The sequence below is a fragment of the Lissotriton vulgaris genome, chromosome 1_1, assembly GCF_964263255.1.
Source record: "Lissotriton vulgaris chromosome 1_1, aLisVul1.2, whole genome shotgun sequence".
Lineage (NCBI taxonomy): Eukaryota > Metazoa > Chordata > Amphibia > Caudata > Salamandridae > Lissotriton > Lissotriton vulgaris.
In genome coordinates, this window is record NC_141685.1 from 438,501,960 (window position 1) to 438,519,218 (window position 17,259).

The following is a 17,259-nucleotide window of genomic DNA, read 5'->3' on the forward strand; positions in this document are numbered from 1 at the left end:
AATACATTACTACAAGTCCCTAAATATAAAAGTACAATGTTCATGCAATTGTATAGATGTTGAATATACACACTGTCTGATTTCAGAAGTATTGGTTTCAATTGAGGAAGAAGAAAACCCACTGCGATGCTATGTCATGTCATGTAATGTTATGTGGATTTATATAGTGCGCTTATCATCCAAGGAGTAACCAGGCGCTGCTGTTTATTAACTTTTCCATGAAAAAACTAATCTGCGAATAGCTAAAAAAAAGTTGATTAAAAAAGTCTGTGAGTTTTTTAGGGTTACGCATTGCAAAATAGTAAAAGTGATTTATTATACAATAATCCTAAACCTAGAAGACTTTAGAAGAGATATCTAACCATTGTCAAATAGGAATCTCATAGCGCAAACGTTTTCTATGTGTAATATATGTTCTTTCATTGGCATCAATAGGATGTTTTCAATACACCTAACAATTATATATTAAAGAAACATGTTATACTCAAAGTGACTAAAATGTTCAATACATTAATTTGGATATCTAAAAAGACTGGTAGTTACAATTCTCAATTTTACAGGTGACAGCAAAAATCAGTAGACTATTACATCTCTAACTCTGCTTTACAGCAGTAGAGGCCTATGTAAGAGCAGGCTCCAAGAAATCGGAACCTGGGGACACCAGTTGCAACAAGGGTGATTCTACCCAGAACCTGGACACCACACGTACCCATGTGGTGAACCGTGAATAATTTCTCTATTTCTACGATTTGGATCATTGATTTTTTGATGGCACAGATGTGCTGAATTCTGGCATCCTCCATTTACATTATTATTTGAAATTTATGGGTTACCCTGCCGTGTTGGAATTATCACCGGACTAGGGCCCTTACAGATAAAGATCCAGCCATTGAGCCCTGAAGAGTTATAGCGTCTGTGATTGTATAGACCTATAACGAAACACGTGTCGGCTGGCTGTCAATTACCATTGGTGTGACTTTCTAATAAAAGGAGATATACATCTAAATTCAAAGAACCAACGCTGGACATTTGTTTCTGTGAATCACATATAGTAGCACTCCACTTGTTTGTACTAAATCTGTGTGCGCGGGATTTTGTTTCTTAAATCTTAGATGTGAATTCTCACATTTAAATTAAGGGGTTCTTGGGGTCTCCCCTCCCTGCTAGCACCAGTTACTGCTGTATTTTCATTTTACATGCACGCTAATACTGTCTGAGCGCCATTACTTCCTGTATAGTTAATACCCTTTTGCTGTTGTGTATTACTTCACGTTCCCTAATGAGTCCTTTAAAATTATTGTAAAATCATCAAATGCAACATTGCTTCAACACATGTCCAAGTCATTTCTTGTCGTCTAGCTCTCAAGACATCAACAAGCATTTGCAATGCAATAGGTCTTGCATTTAGGTGAGTTTCAGCTATTGACATTGCAAATAACAATGTCTTTTATTTTTGTTTTCGTTTCTTAAAACATAAATAAAGTCATTGTCATTTACAATGTCAATAGCTTAAACTCGCGTAAATGCGAGATCTATTGCATTGTGTTAGGACTGGGGGTCTCTAGTTGGCAATGGTATACACCTTTGACCAAATAGGGACCCTTGCTTCTAAGTCAGGACAAGGGGATTACACTCCTAGATAACCCCTGCTCACCCCCTTGGTAGCTTGGCACGAGCAGACAGACTTATCTCAGAGGCAGTGTGTTAAACATTTGTGAATATACAGAGTAATACAGTGAAAACACTACAGATGGACACCACACAGGTTTTATAAAAATAAGTATTCTTTATATAGGCTTAACACAAGACCATAAACGCCAAAAATCCACAATACTGTAATTAAAGTTGACTTAAAGATGGTAAAAGTTACTTAGTTCAAGTTGGTGATAAATGCGGCACAGTTCTGACAAAAGTACCTGGATGAGTAACGCAAAACAAACAAAAGGCTCGCAGAGTGGGAGATGCGTTGGTTCCGTGCTTTGGGGGAGACGATAAGTCGCGCCTCAATGCTTGACCAGAGTAGGGGATGCGTCTTGATCCTTACCGGAGCGGAGGTGATGCATAGATTCTCATCCTGCGGCCTGGTTGCGTTGCGCAAGATGGCGACTCGGGTGTGATGCAAGAAGATGGCGCCCTTGTTTCGACAATGTGAAGATGATGCGTGCACGCCTGGCGGCCGTGCGGCAAACTCTGTAGATCTGCGACAGGCCCGGCGACACGCTTCTCCGGTGATGCGTCAGGTAACAGCATTGATGAAGTCACACTTCTTTGGAGATGCAGTGGCAAACTCGGCGAAGGCAACACGCTTCTCCGGCGATGCGATCGCAACAGCTGCGACTGCGACACGCTTCTCTCGATGCGTCGCGCTTCCAGCTCCCAGTGACATGCAGGCTTTTGTAGACAGAATTCCCAGCAAGGAAACTCTGAGGGGAGCTGGAGGTGAAATCTTTTGTCCCCGAGACTTCAGCAGGAGGCAAGTACAAGTTCAAGCCCTTGGAGCAATATTCTGCAAGATGATGAATGTTCTGTAAAAGTTGCTTCTCCTTTCCTTGGCAATGAAGAAACCACTGCAGGACTACCCAGCAAACAGTACACTGGCAGAGGGGCAGTCCAAACTCCTGCAGCTTCCTTGGTTCTTCTCCTTGGCAAAAGGTGCGTCTTGTTCCCAGAAGTGATCTAAAGTACTTGGGTCCCTCCCATCTAGATGCAGATCTCTCTATTCTCGACTGGGCTGACCCATTCTGTCTCCTTGAATCCCCCAGCCCTGTCACTCAAACTCCAGACAAGGAATACACAGCCTAGCAGAGACAGGCTTGTATAGTTAAAGCAATAAAATACCTACTTTCTAAAAGTGGTATTTTCAAACACAGAAGGTTAAAACCAACTTCACTAACGGATGTATTTTATCATTCTGATTTCAGGCATTCTAAATTCGAATTTCTACCCTGTTCCCTGAGTCAGTTAGGATTATAAGATGTAATAATCAAACTGCCCATTCTGGCCTATGGAGAAAAGGTAACCTTGCAATAGTGAAAAACGAAAATGGCTGTAATTCACTATTAAGACATGCCACACACACCAGGGCATGTCTTACCTTATCCTTACAATGCACCCTGCCCTTGGGCCTACCTTAGGGGTGTGTGATATGAAGAAGAGGGAAGGTTTAGGGACTGGCAAGTGGGTGCACTTACCAAATCGACATTGCAGTCACAGACTGCACACAGGCTTTGCAATGGCAGGCCTGAGACACACTTTACAAGCTGCTTCTGTGGGTGGCACAACCAGTGCTGCAAGTCCACCAGCAGCATTTGATTCACAAGCCCTAGGCACACATGGTGCACTGTACTATGGGCTGACAAGTAAATCAAATAACCCAATCATGGAGTCACTAATCAGTACATCAATTTAACATAGGAAGCACTTGCACTGTGGCACTGAATAGCAGTGGCACAGTGCCCAAAGCATATAGCCAGCTAAACATATCAAAAACAGAGGAGGCAATCAATAAAAATGGAAGGGAGACTCATGCCAATGAGGCCTAGTCTAACACATTGCAAATGCATAACATAACATAACAAATGAAACACTGGGCTGATCAGTTTCTACTGGTGTCAACACACAGTATTTTGTCAAGAGAGAAACCCATGCTACTTATCCCTAAAGATGCAAATAAATGTGAGTTTTAGATGGAATTGCTTAGACTTTCATGAAGAGAGAAGGGCCCATCCTGGAACCCGCTACATAGTTGTGCTACGTTTGAATGAAAAGTGCAATGAACAGTCCTGATGACTCAGCAGGCCCCGGCAATTTACATCACAATAGAGACACATTCTACTTCTGCACATTCCAAAGCGTTTTAATCGCTCCAGAAATCTGCTAAACCATGCCAAATGCAATCTGAATGCACAAATAGAATTGACAGGACACGCACAATATGTGCCCACTGATAACCATGAAACCTGTTCGCGATGCTGGACTTTTTAATGAGCCAAGTTCTAGCTTTTGATATATACGTTGCACCTTCTAAAATGAAGCAATAGTGCTAACTGTTAATAACAGTAATAGAGGCTGGGAAGCAAGTCAAAACACTGTCTTTTTTGTAGCGCAGGGATAGTCAACCTTTGCCCCCCTCGGCTAAGTCTTTCCAACTTGCATTCTTTACAATACGAGCAACCGTCAAGGAGGCTCCTTGGTAGACAGAAATAACTTTAGAAAGCGCTATACGGTGGATTGACTCCACCTCACAAAAACATGCCCTTGGGTCATCGGCCACCGCCATTAAGAGGAGCAAAGCAGGGGGTGCTTCGGATCCCAAACTTGTTTAAGTCTGAAGAGCAAAGAGTTGCGAGGGCGTACCCTCTTTCTGGGCACACACCCTCTTCTTGTCTGGGAATGTTTCCAAACCCAGCACCAACCGGTCTCCCACCAAGTCTTGCCAATACCATATCACAGCATCCACACCTCTCATTTACTCTGGTACATGGAAAGAAAGACCTCTCTGTTGCGCCATCGGTTCCGGAACTCTCTTGCCTACACACTAAACAAGCATTAGCAATGCAATAGGTCCAATTGCATTGCAAATGGTTATGTTTAAAACTGAGAGCGGCGCCGCTTCAGGACACCGTGCTGTTTATTTGGTTTTCTTTTACTTTACCACTGAGCGGGTGTTCTTAAAGCGGGCCCTGCGCTCAGTGTTAAAGTTAAAAAATATAAGGAAAACGAGCGCGGTGTCCTTGAAGCGGCGCCGTGCTCAGTTTTAAAGTACATAAAAACAAACAAGGCACGGTGTCCCTGAAGTGGATGCCGTGCTCAACATAAATATAAAATATAAATAAATAAAGTGAGCGCAGTGTCTCTAGCAGGCGCCACGCTCATTAAAGTAATACCAAATGCACAATTTAGAGTGCATAGCGCTGCAGCCGTCATTGTCACAATCAGTGTCCATTTTCAAAATAGTGCGTGCTTATCAACTAATTGAAGGAGACATGTTGTACAAAACAGTATAAGTGAACAATCCAGTCCTGATGGGTGGTCCCCAAAGGAGACAGGGCGGTAACAAAGAGGGTCTAAGAAGCCTCATTTTCAATTGGAAGCCAGCATTTACCATGGACGATGATGTCAGCCAATGAAAAAGATGGGCGGGGCTTCCACTCCACTTCTAAAACATACCTTACTACAATATGCTTCGAAGATCGAGCAGCGCATGTGCGCTGCAATGCTAGGCGAGACCTAAAAAGGTAGTCATCGCTTTAATGTCTAGTCTGTTTTATGAATTACATCCTTCATGTTTCTTCGCTAGTCCAAAGGGTCAAATGGCCATAAAAGCCTTGTGACTCAAAAAGTTCTTATGTAAATTCAAATTATTGACTTTAGAATTACAGGAGCTATGAAGTTTCTTTGCATATATACTTTATTGGAGGTATATGCTTTTGCAATTTCTTTTACATAGTATGAACTAAAACATGTAGGACCTGATTGTTAAGACCTCGGTGGGCAAAAGTTGTCATTTCAGGGAGTAAAGCCCCATTCTGTGTTCACGGTGTTAAACATTTTCATATTTTAACCTCAAATACATTTCTGCCCATATCCTGACAGATACAAATTCCCAGACACAAAATTCAAATTCCTTACTAGTTCTTGTAAAGTCGGAAATTTTCCAACTTGTCTTAAAAACAGATTTGACTTGGGCTTGTAGAAAAAAGTATCTTTGAGGTGGACATTCAGAAGAAATAATAGAAAACATGTTTATTGCAATCCTTTTTAGAAAATGAGGAACATGCTTGTTTATTTATCTGTGAACCGATTTTAGCATTTTTAGCTAATCAATATGATTTGCTTACATTTCACAGGGTTCTAGGCAATCAAGATGTAACACACTGTAGATAATTGGAACATTACTTTTGGGGCATCAATATGTAGTCCTTTAGTAATCACTTACATTTCTGGAGTGATGGTGTTTCCTGCTGGATCTGTGACCCTGAATTCAAAACTGTCAGAAGTCACGTCTATGGATGGATTAATAATATATCTTATCACACGCTGATTTAATTCTCTTTGAGTAAAGGCACTTCCAATATGGCTACCTATAGAATGCAAAAACACAGTTAAGGTGTTTGGACAACGTACAACATTATCACTTCATTGAACATGGTTTTACAACATAAAATGGCAGTTCTGTAAAATGGCATTTTGGAACAATCACATCAAATGATTTTAAGGATAAGTATACCTAATATACACATTTGTTGGACTTATAAAAAATGAATTCCCAATTATTTAAAAAAAAAAAGGTACCTGTATAATATTCTGCTTGTAGCAATAAAAGGATAAATTGTATTTGGCCATGCATAGGAAACCTACCGCTAGGACACAGTACTCTGACTCAAAGTCAGCATTACCCTCTTAGAGGTAATGTCTCACTTTGCATGATTCACAAGTGTGAGAAAGAGAATTGCTGATTGGGGTGGATAAGTAGTACATAACAAGTAATAGTATCACTATTCTTGTTAGGTCCAGTAAAGGGTTTGATCATTTAAACCCGAGCTCAACCCCTGGCAGCTACAACACAGTGCAGACAGGCTTAACTTAAGAAAATGTGTAAAGCATTTAGAAGTAACAAAACTGTTAAAAATTCAAAAACACAACACAATAAAAATCCAATGCCATTTAAAAAAATATAGAATAATTAAATGACAATTTAATGACACCAAAATGATGAAACCCAATACCGGGAACCAAAGATGTGAGTTTTTAAACTTTCAAATAAAAATGGCACCAGAATCCATTAAGCATAAACCACAGTCATCTGATTATGCGTGACTTGTACCAAGGCGTCATTTAAGACTGACCACGATGGAGCAAGGTTCGAATACAAAAGCAAGGTTCAACCAGGTCAGAAGGTTTACCTTCTGACTTAAACGCTGAAATGGAAATCAAACATTTCCAGCAGGGCAAGGCAGCAGGCTCTGGCAAAGATGGGATCCGTAAGGCTGGATAGCCAACGGACATGGTCTGATAATGCTGTTGACCTTTGACAAGAAAGCTCAGAGCAGGAAAAATGATAAATTCATGCCCAGAAAAGTTCCCTCGCCGGCCGGATACTTTTGTCGCTTTCGTCCTGGGAAGATTTCTATATCTGAACCTAATACTTTTTTGGGAGCTTGAATTCCTCCACCGGGGCAAGGCTGTAAGCTGTAGCCAAACTGGGCTTCACGAAGCGCCTACTCTGAAACATCCCACTGAAACTAATCTGATGCTGCAGAAAAGTTACGAACCAGAGCAACCAGAATCTTTTGCTCAGCATGGCAAAGCACATTAGTCAGATTGACTTAGGAGATTTAACCTGGTCCGCCGGTAATCATTGGTATCAAATAGTTTCTAAGTCCCACGTTTTCCATGATGTTAGGAGGATTGCACTATGGCACAGCCAACTGTCCCAGGATCTCTAGAACAGCTCTTGGCAGTCAACCCTCACTCCAGCAAAAGCCACCACCATGGTCTGTTGAACTGGTCAGCTAGGTTCTCCAGCTTGATCTGTCCCTGTAGCTTACCAGGTGGTCAGCCAGCTGACCTTTGGTGTCCACTTTTTTGTGCTTGGTACAAGTGAGAGCAGATACAGCCTTTCAGGCCTCCTCACAGCAGGTGCAGCCCTTCTTCTGTCTTCCACAGGTCCAGTAGCATTCTGAAGAGGTTGAGCAGGGGGGTTTCCGTGCGCGAAGAACATGGCGGCAGCTAGCTAGCTCGCCGCAGTGCTCCGGTATGACCTCCTGCCGGGATCGTCTCCGTCGCGCAAAAACAAGTGTGTTTTCTATCAATGAGATTGGTTATCTGAAGTAAAGCCCTCCGATGATCCTTTGAAGAACTGAGCACCTCTCCGGTAACTTTGTTTTTCTCCGGGCTCCGGGCTCCTTCCTCCGCGCTGGACGCAGGATGCGATATTCCTCGTACTGTTGCTGGCGTTGCTCCGGAGTCCTCTCTCTATCCCCATGGTTCCTGGGTCGGAGTGAGGGCGGTGCCGAGGACAATCACGGAGGACGCCGACCAGAGTTCCAGGGCAGAGGGTGTAGCAGTGGGTTTCATATCGCGTTTTCTGGAGCAGGCAAGTGGTTCTTGGGGGACAGTGTTGCTCAGGGTGCCTGCGGGAGTGGGGAAAATCTCCTATGATCGGCTTGCCGACACGATTGGAGAGTGGTTCTTGAGCTCCCTCTTCACCTTTTTCTAAATACCTCCCGGAGTCTCCTGACCCAGCCTGAGGATTTGTTTAGTCGCGCTGGAGTTAAGGAGAGGTAAAAGGCTAAGGAACTTAATCTCCTTTTGGGGGTCAGTAAATACAGGGAATGCCACACATATAACTGTAACCTCCAGCTCCATAGAAGGTTCAAAGGATCAGCAGTGTCAATTACAACAGCCCGGTCTTTTTGCCGCAGTGGAGGGGTCCTCGGCACATAAACTAGGGGATGGAAATTTTACAGATTCATCTCAAGTAGTAACTAATCTTGTTTCCTTACTTTACACTACCTCCATTGAGGACAACGTTCAGGCTTCTCCTACTATAAATACTCCCGATACTTCAAAAACTTTTGACACCTCACCTAATACTCCCAGAGGGGGGCTTAAAAAAGGTCGAGGCTGCGGTCGAAAAAAGAAAAACGGAGTAAACAAAGTCGCAGTCCCGGGGGGGGCGCAGAGGTTGGAAAAGGAAAAGGGGTTAATACACCACATAAGAAAAAATCTTCTTTTTTGAGTACAGAACTTAAGTCCAAAAACTCTAATATGAAGAGTAAAACTAAAGCGAAGGCCACAGATTCAAAAACACTGCTCCCTACAAGCTCAAGAATTACTCCTTCACTTCGATCTTACTTCAAAGTCGTTCCTCAGATCTTACATCTCTCCGAAGAGATTGAAGGCACAGGTATGGCATCGGTCCCAGAGGCTAGTTCCTCCTCTTATTGCCAACCATCAGTGCTAGCAGAAACTTCGCCGTTGGAGGTGGAAGATGTAGTTGACAAGAGCTGTAGTCAAATTATTGAAAATGCGGCAATCACAGCTTTAGGAGGGAACCCGCAAGGTCTGCATGATCTAGAGATAGAACAACAGCCTGTACAATCCGTGTTGTCTGTGCAGTCTGCGCAATCTCCGCCACGATCTTCATGAGTGATAGAGCAGAGTTTTCCCCTAACCTCGACTACAGAGCTGATCAAGGAGGCCCAAGAGCTAGATTTTTTTGAGCTAGGAGGTGCATCTGGGGGTGTAGATATGGAAACCTATTCTGTCCCTGCTCTACTTGATCCCAACTTATTACTGGCCCCTTCCTCTCCTTTCACTTCTTCTTCTCCGTCTCCCTCTCCGATGACGGCAGCCCCCGTTCTAGAGATGTTTTCAGCCCTAACCCTGGAGATAAGAAAGGGGTTCACAGAATCATCTGCTAACCAATTAGAGTTTAGAAACTATTGTGAAACACTTGATAATAAAATGGAAGGGCTCACTATAAGGACCGGAGTGCTAGAGGAAACGGTTGGTGCCCACTCAATTTATTTGGACCAAGCGAAAGTGGATATTCAGAAACTCACAAAGGAAGATCTGGCTCTCAGCGAGAGGCTGGAGACTCTTGAAAACAACGCAAGATGGGGGAACATTCGTATTTTGAATGTTCCTGAAGGATCTGAAGGGTCAGATATTAAACAATACATTGTGCCTTTATTGAAGGAATCACTGAACTTAGAGCATACCCTAGCAGAACTGTCGGCTGACATTCAGAGGGTTCACAGGGATCCCTTTAAATTGAATCCTCAGAGGGCTAAACCTCGTAAAATCTTAGTGAACTTTCACACTTACCTTTTAAAGGAGCGCATCCTAAATATGGCCTTGAAACAAAAATCCTTGGCTGGGAAGGATTTTACCTTTTTGATAAGGTCAGACCTTTCTAGAGTAACACTTGAAAAGCAGTAGGAATTTGGGAGGCGTCTAGATGCCTTTAGAAAATTAGGTGCAACAGCTCAGCTCATGTTTCCGGCAGCTCTCAAAGTAATGTACAATAACAAGATGTTTAACATCAGGTCTGTACAAGCAGCTGATGAGCTACTAATGGATCTGGGCAAGGGTGCTTGTAAGATATGACATCTGAAACCTATAACTCCACCTTAAGTACCAAAGGAGGTCTACCACTTAATTCCCTATTTTTTGATTTAGATGTGGAAGTTGTGCTTCTCCTCTCACCCAAATACACTAGTCAACATGGTCACAGTCTTAGTTATTCTCCTTCTTTGAAATCTTTTCCACTTCTTTTTTTGTCACTTGGAAAAAAAAAAGGCGGGTGATCTTTCTTGCTGGAGGTCAACCGGTGGGGCACTATCTACTGGACATTGTTCCGGTTAGATATTGCAAGGGTTCTTCACGGGGGGAAGGGCACTCACCATGGGTGGGTGAGTGCTGTGGGGTGGCAAAAATACAAAAAAGTCCTCAATAACCTAAATAGTAGTTTTGGGAATAGTAACTCGCACATTATACACAATTATTGTAAGGAAGTTATGAATGAGATTACAAATATTCTTCTATGCTATAGTATTTTTGGTCGGCATGGTTTACTGGATGAGAGATGAGTAGTGTCAGTCTTTTCTCCTGGAATGTCAACGGCCTGCGCACCAAGCCTCGAGCCAATAGAATCTTACAATATCTGAAGGACTTGGATGTGCAGGTTGTTGTGTTGCAGGAGACCCACTTAACACATAGTGAATTGATTGCAATTACCAAGAAGAACAGATGGATTGATTTTGTCGTTTCTACCACTCAAACATCTCATACTAGGGGGGTTGCGATTATTTTCAAAAAAAGAGCTAAAGCTAAGCTGGTTTGGCAGGCTGTAGACTCTTCTGGTAGATGGGCCATGGCATCAGTCCTTATGGCCGGGTTCTCAGTTACAATTGTCGGTTATTATGGTCCGAACCAGGACGATCCATCTTGTCTGGAAACTATTTTTTCGCAGTTACTTAACGTTTCAGGACCTATAATACTAGCCGGCGATTTCAACATAGTGTTGGACCCCGTCTTGGACAAGTCCCCTAATAATAGATCTTTGGTTTTGTCTAAGACTAGATCCTTCCTATTGGACGCTACAAGGCAGTATGGGTTTGTTGATGACTGGCGACAAAGGTCGGGACAACAACAAGGTGTTTCTTTTCGGAATCTCAAATATCATCATAAGTCAAGGATCGACTTGATTTTAATAACTCAAAGACTGGTCGATTCTGTTAAAACAATAGATTACCTTCCCTCTCATCTTTCAGACCATTCGGCGGTTAAATTGGAATTAGGTCTCCGTATCAAGAAACCCACGAGTACGTGGTCCTTTGATCGCTCTCTCCTCACCAATGATGAGGATATCTCATATCTGAAATTGAAGACTCAGAACTTTTTTATATCAAATAATGGTTCTGCTCTAAATAGAATTATCTGGGACTCTTTTAAGGCTACCTTGAGAGGGCCTATTACAGCTAAAGTTACCTATCGTAGGAAGAATTATAATGAAAAGATTTCTTCCATTGAAGCAGAAATGGCTCTTGTCCAACAAGATATTGATACTAACAGTACAGCTTCAGGGTCTATTTTAGATCCTCTTCACAATCAACTGCTGATTCTAAAAGCAAGCCTTGCTTCAATTCTAAATTTGAGAGTTCAACAAAGATGGGAAGCCAGTAAGTTGGCGCATTTTGAATACAGTGAAGGCGCTGGTAAATTACTGGCTTGGAAGACCAAAGTAGACCAGGGCCGGAACAACATAGCATCTATAAAAGTAGGAAATAACAACTTTACCTCAGATGATGAAATTAGAAGAGCTTTTAGGGAATTCTTCCAAGATATATATGAAGAAGACAAGGTTATCACGGCTGAGGCTATTAAGAGCTGGTTGAGTAACATCACTTTACCCTCTTTTTCCTTCGAACAATCACAACATTTGGATAATCCCATCACAGAGGAAGAGGTAAGATTAGCCATTAGGAAGGGTAAGAAAGGGAAGGCATCCGGATCGGATGGGCTGCCAGCTGAATTATATAAACTCCTGGAGTCAGAAATTGTCCCCTTCCTCACCATTTTGTCTAATCAAATCCTTTTAGAAGGAGTGTCCCCTCCGACATCATGTGATAATGCCTCTATCACCCTTATTTTAAAACCTGGTAAACCTAAGGAGGCCTGTGGCTCGTATAGGCCGATTTCCATTTTGAATGTGGATTATAAAATCTTTACCACAGTTTTATCCACTAGATTAGCCTCTATTGCGCCTTCTGTCCTTCACTCGGATCAAAAGGGGTTCCTGAAAGGGAGACAACTTTATGAACTAACCTATGATTTGATTGGTGCCATAGATATGGCGACAACCAATAATCTTCCACTGGCCGCCCTTACGCTGGACGCAACCAAGGCTTTCGACAGGGTTAACTGGGTGTACCTGTCGGAAGCCTTGGCCAAGTTTGGTGTTGGGGAAAGGTTCCGTAGGGTGATAGGCCTGTTGTACAGTAATCCATCTGCATGCCTTCTCGTTAATGGTGACCTCTCGAGCACTTTTTCCATTTCTAGGGGCACCGGACAGGGATGTCCGCTCTCTCCCTTGCTTTTTGATGTTTACATTGAGCCTTTTTCGCAACATCCAAGGGAGGAGGTCACCATCAAACCTTTTTACTATCAAGGTTGGATGAGGAAGGTAGCATTATACGCGATGACGTGCTTATATTAACATCAGAGGTCACTACTGCTCTTCCGGCGATCTTGAAACTGGCCCACGACTTTGGACAAGTATCGGGATATGAGATTAACGCCGCGAAGACAGAAATGCTTGTATGGAATGATGAGAATGCCGTAAACGATTTGCAAGAAGGCACTTCATTGCGATACCTAGGCTTGACGATAGTCAAGGACATTAATAAGCTTGTCCAAATCAACCTATCCTCATTTGTTAAAGATTGTCGCAAGCTTCTCCAATCATGGTCGCATTTGCCCCTGTCATTACTTGGTAGAGCCAATCTCATCAAAATGTCTATCCTTCCTAAAATTTCTTTTTTATTTAATACCATTCCTTTATACTTTGATCAAACTACCTTAGCTAAACTCCAATCTAACATCTCAGCCTTTATCTGGAACAACCATCTTCTACGAATCGCTTGGAAAAAACTAAGACGGCAACGTGATAAGGGTGGCTTGGCGGCTCCAGACCTAAAAATGTATGCTTGGGCCTTTCAATTATCCCATTCACGAATGTTGTTGAAGGGTCCCTTAGCCTCTGGGGTAGGTCCTATGTATGTAGCTATGTTGGATGGGGAAAGAATTCATCGTTCAGGTTTTCTTTTTAAGTTTGGTAATCCTAAGTTTTAAAAAAAATTAAACTGAAGATTTTGCAAGTTCTTGCCAGAACTTGGGCTGAAGTCATGAAATCCATAAAACTAAATTACTTTTGCAAAAAAACTCCGTTGTGGGGGTTGCCTGAAAATCCTGCCTGGCTTGATGACACTCTAGCTATCCCTCTGAGAGAGGCAGGCCTGGAAGTTTGGGGTGACCTCTTTTTCGAGGAGGATTTACTCTCGCGGGAACATCTGCAAGCTAAGGTTGGCCCCAACCTTTCATGATTTAAATACTTACAGATTCATAGTTGGACTGTAGCCTATAAAACTTCACCGCTAACAGGAATAAATTTAAACTTGGAGGGCATAGCCAATTTGTCTCTGATTTAGTAATCTGTGGTCCAGTTAAAAAAGAGGTATCTAAATGGTATAACTTTATTCTGGAGGAGTCGGATGGAGACTTTGTTCTGCCGGAGTCATTATGGGGCTCTGTTTTGATGGACCAGGATTTACCAGATCTTTGGATAACTTCTTTTGAACTTTTGTGGAACATAGTTAAACCATCCTGGCTTCGCAGAAATCATATCTACACCCTGCATAGGGCATATTATTCCCCTCTTAGGTTGTCTAAATTTGCAGGAGGAGAGTTAGTGTCTTGTGCTAAATGCAGGTTGATCGCTGCATCAGATACACACATGTTTTTTGAATGCCCACTGTTTTTTTTATTTTTTTATTTTTGGAAGACCTTTATTCAGAAAAGGGTGCACACAGCTATTCAGCCAAACATCCCGGAGGCATGGCAGCAAAATTAGAGCATCAAACTGTTTCGGCACACCCAGGAGAGCTGCTCAGGATAAGAGAGGTCAATTTTTTAAATTAAAACAGGATATACACGGTAAATACGTAATACAGTTCCATATGTTAACGAAAAGAAGAGAGAGAAAAGAAAACAGGAGGGGGCCGGCTACGGGATCTAAAGTAGATACAATCACCGGGTGGGCAGGGAAGCATGTCCAACTGCAGAGACACCAACATTTTGAAGCGTACAATATAAGCAAGCATACATTTCTGAAGACTCCTGACTAATGCCCCACCCGATGAATCCAATGACAGGAGAGGCTTAGCGGCCACAGTCCCAGCACCGCCCAAAAAGTCCAAACAGTAACCCGATACACTGACCCCCAACCCAGGGAGAGAGGAAAAAGGAAAGTCCAGTCAAACTAAAAAAGAGAAAAAGGCCATAGAAACAGAGAACGGAAAAACAAAAATACCCCACCCCCTACCCCCCACCCTGCACCCCTGCAGATGGCTACGGCCTACCCCCCTAGCAGCGTGCCTATCGCCCAGCGACCAAAAACCCGAAATATAGTAGAAAAGAGATTTATAAAGGAAGGAAACACAGAAAAAGAAAGAAAAGAAAAGTTAAGGGAGGAGGAGAATCACACATTCCCGGTCACACTGCCCCCCTCCTGCGACGTACAGTCCTGGTCATTAAACAATATGCAACAAAGCAAAGTAGATTCGGTAGAACCCAGGAAAGACATCCTACACCGCCCAGCCCCCAATACAAGAAAATGGCAGATCCTGGGTCCCTCACAAACCCCTAGCATCCGAGTCGAACACCAGTCTCACCCTTGACCTCTACGAGTGTTCACCATGAGTTCCGCACACCGCATCCGCCTATTCACAGGATAAATCAAAAGTCCAGCCAGTCCATGAATCTGTGCGGCGAGTCCAACGGGTATCCACAGTCCACCACAATCCTCAGCCGCCATGACACTCGCCACGGTACGACCAGATCCCGACCGTCCCATACTCCACCACACTGCACAGCTCACACGATCGATAGATGTTCGCTGTTTCCGTCGGGTCACAGTTTCAATAAAGTCATTGGGAGATGAGCTCGTGAACACGACCACAGGCGGACTCTTCAACGTGGGCGGGTGATACACCATGGCGCCGGATTCAGCCGCACACTGCGGTACAGACATTGCTATCCATGCTCCGACACTAGATGGACCTCGAGTCGTAGATTCCGGGATCAAAGTCGGGGAAACGGCTTGGTTAGGGGGACCAGACAGATCAGAGTCATTATGCAATCGGGCAGTTTCGGTGGCATCCGCGATTGACTTATGTGAAAGAGCAACCATGTAGGAGCACAGACCCTGAATGGCGGCCATCACGGTTCGCAATGATGGCTCTTCTTCACCCCGCACCGCCGCGAACTGATCGACTCCAGACATCAGTGCGCCCTTCGGGTCACCCGATTCTCCCAGGGACCAAAGTGCAATGAGGGCAGGCGGGGGCAGGAGGCACACAGTCCAGCAGCGATAGGGCCTCTCGGACGGGGGCCCCACCCCGGCGGGAAGGGGACGCCGAGAAGGGGACCCCCGGCCACTCAGCCACTCACAGGATCATTACACCTCCTCAATGCGGGTAGAACCGCAGGCTCGCCACCAGTCCAGGGGCAGGTTGCTCTCCACTTCTATCGACCGGACCGTGTCTGGGTCCCCCGGCCGCCGTTGTTGCACTGCAACCCGGCAGGGTCAGTACTGGAGGTCCCGGCTCTCGGTCAGCGTTAGGCCAAGAACTTCCACTCGATGTAACTCCGGCAATCCGGTTCGTAAGTTTCCCAGGACCACACCGCCAGTATCAGCAACGGGTCACCCACACGGGGGCGAGGCGAAAAAGCAGGATTTGTAGCAGGATATTCAAGCAGCAGGAGGAGGTCGACGGAGCCGAGAGCTTATGCGGCCATCTTCGTTCGTCGCTAGGCTCCTCCCCGTCTGAATGCCCACTGTTAACCACATTTTGGGAGGAAATTGGTAATTCCCTCACAGAATCACTGGGAAATCTTGTCATCATAGATCTGTCCCTAGTACTATTTGGGGTTTTAGAAGGCCTACAAAATCCAGCCAGGTGTCTAGTCTTTTATGCTATCCTGCTTGCAAGAAGGGAGAGTTGCAGAAAATGGAAAGACTCTTCACCCCCTACATTTAGAGATTGGCAATCCTCAATCTTGCAGACTTCACGCATGGATCTGGCTAGATCTGGTAATCACAGTAAAAGGGCGTTCTGGTACCTACTTTCTTGGCTTTATTGATTCATCCGGGGTTTTTTTTTCCCGGGTCCTATGATTGATCTCCTATGGTGCTTCTATATTTTGTACCTATGGAACAGCCGCTAACCGGTTCATGCCCGGCCCCATTTGGCTGCTAAATTACCCCAAGGTTTGCCGCAGAAGGGCAATGCACGTACTCTGTGCCTTCCTGGAATGCAGTTGACAGCTGAGGGATAAATGGCCCCCACAAGTTTCCTGTCCCTTCCAGTTTACTAGATAAACTGAGACAGCTGCTCTATGTAAATTCCTTTTGGTACTTTGTCTACATGGTGGTTATGAGGACACAAAAAAAAAAAACACAATAAAAATCCAATGCCATTTAAAAAAATATAGAATAATTAAATGACAATTTAATGACACCAAAATGATGAAACCCAATACCGGGAACCAAAGATGTGAGTTTAAAAACTTTCAAATAAAAATGGCACCAGAATCCTTTAAGCATAAACCACAGTCATCTGATTATGCGTGACTTGTACCAAGGCGTCATTTAAGACTTACCACGATGGAGCAAGGTTCGAATACAAAAGCAAGGTTCAACCAGGTCAGAAGTTTTACCTTCTGACTTAAACTCTGAAATGGAAATCAAACATTTCCAGCAGGGCAAGGCAGCAGGCTCTGGCAAAGATGGGATCCGTAAGGCTGGATAGCCAACGGACATGGTCTGATAAAGCTGTTGACTTTTGACAAGAAAGCTCAGAGCAGGAAAAATGATAAATTCATGCCCAGAAAAGTTCCCTCGCCGGCCGAAAACTTTTGTCGCTTTCGTCCTGGGAAGATTTCTATATCTGAACCTAATACTTTTTTTGG

General features: G+C 43.8%; 1 protein-coding gene across 1 annotated transcript in view; it reads right to left on the reverse strand.

Moving 5' to 3' along the window:
* LOC147747319 (FRAS1-related extracellular matrix protein 1-like) overlaps positions 1–17,259 on the reverse strand; it is a 1,022,199-nt gene that overhangs the window by 196,795 nt on the left and 808,145 nt on the right. The window contains exon 26 of the mRNA XM_086953165.1: positions 5,939–6,083. Within this exon, the coding sequence (XP_086809291.1) occupies positions 5,939–6,083 (145 nt within the window). The remainder of the gene's footprint in view (positions 1–5,938; positions 6,084–17,259) is intronic.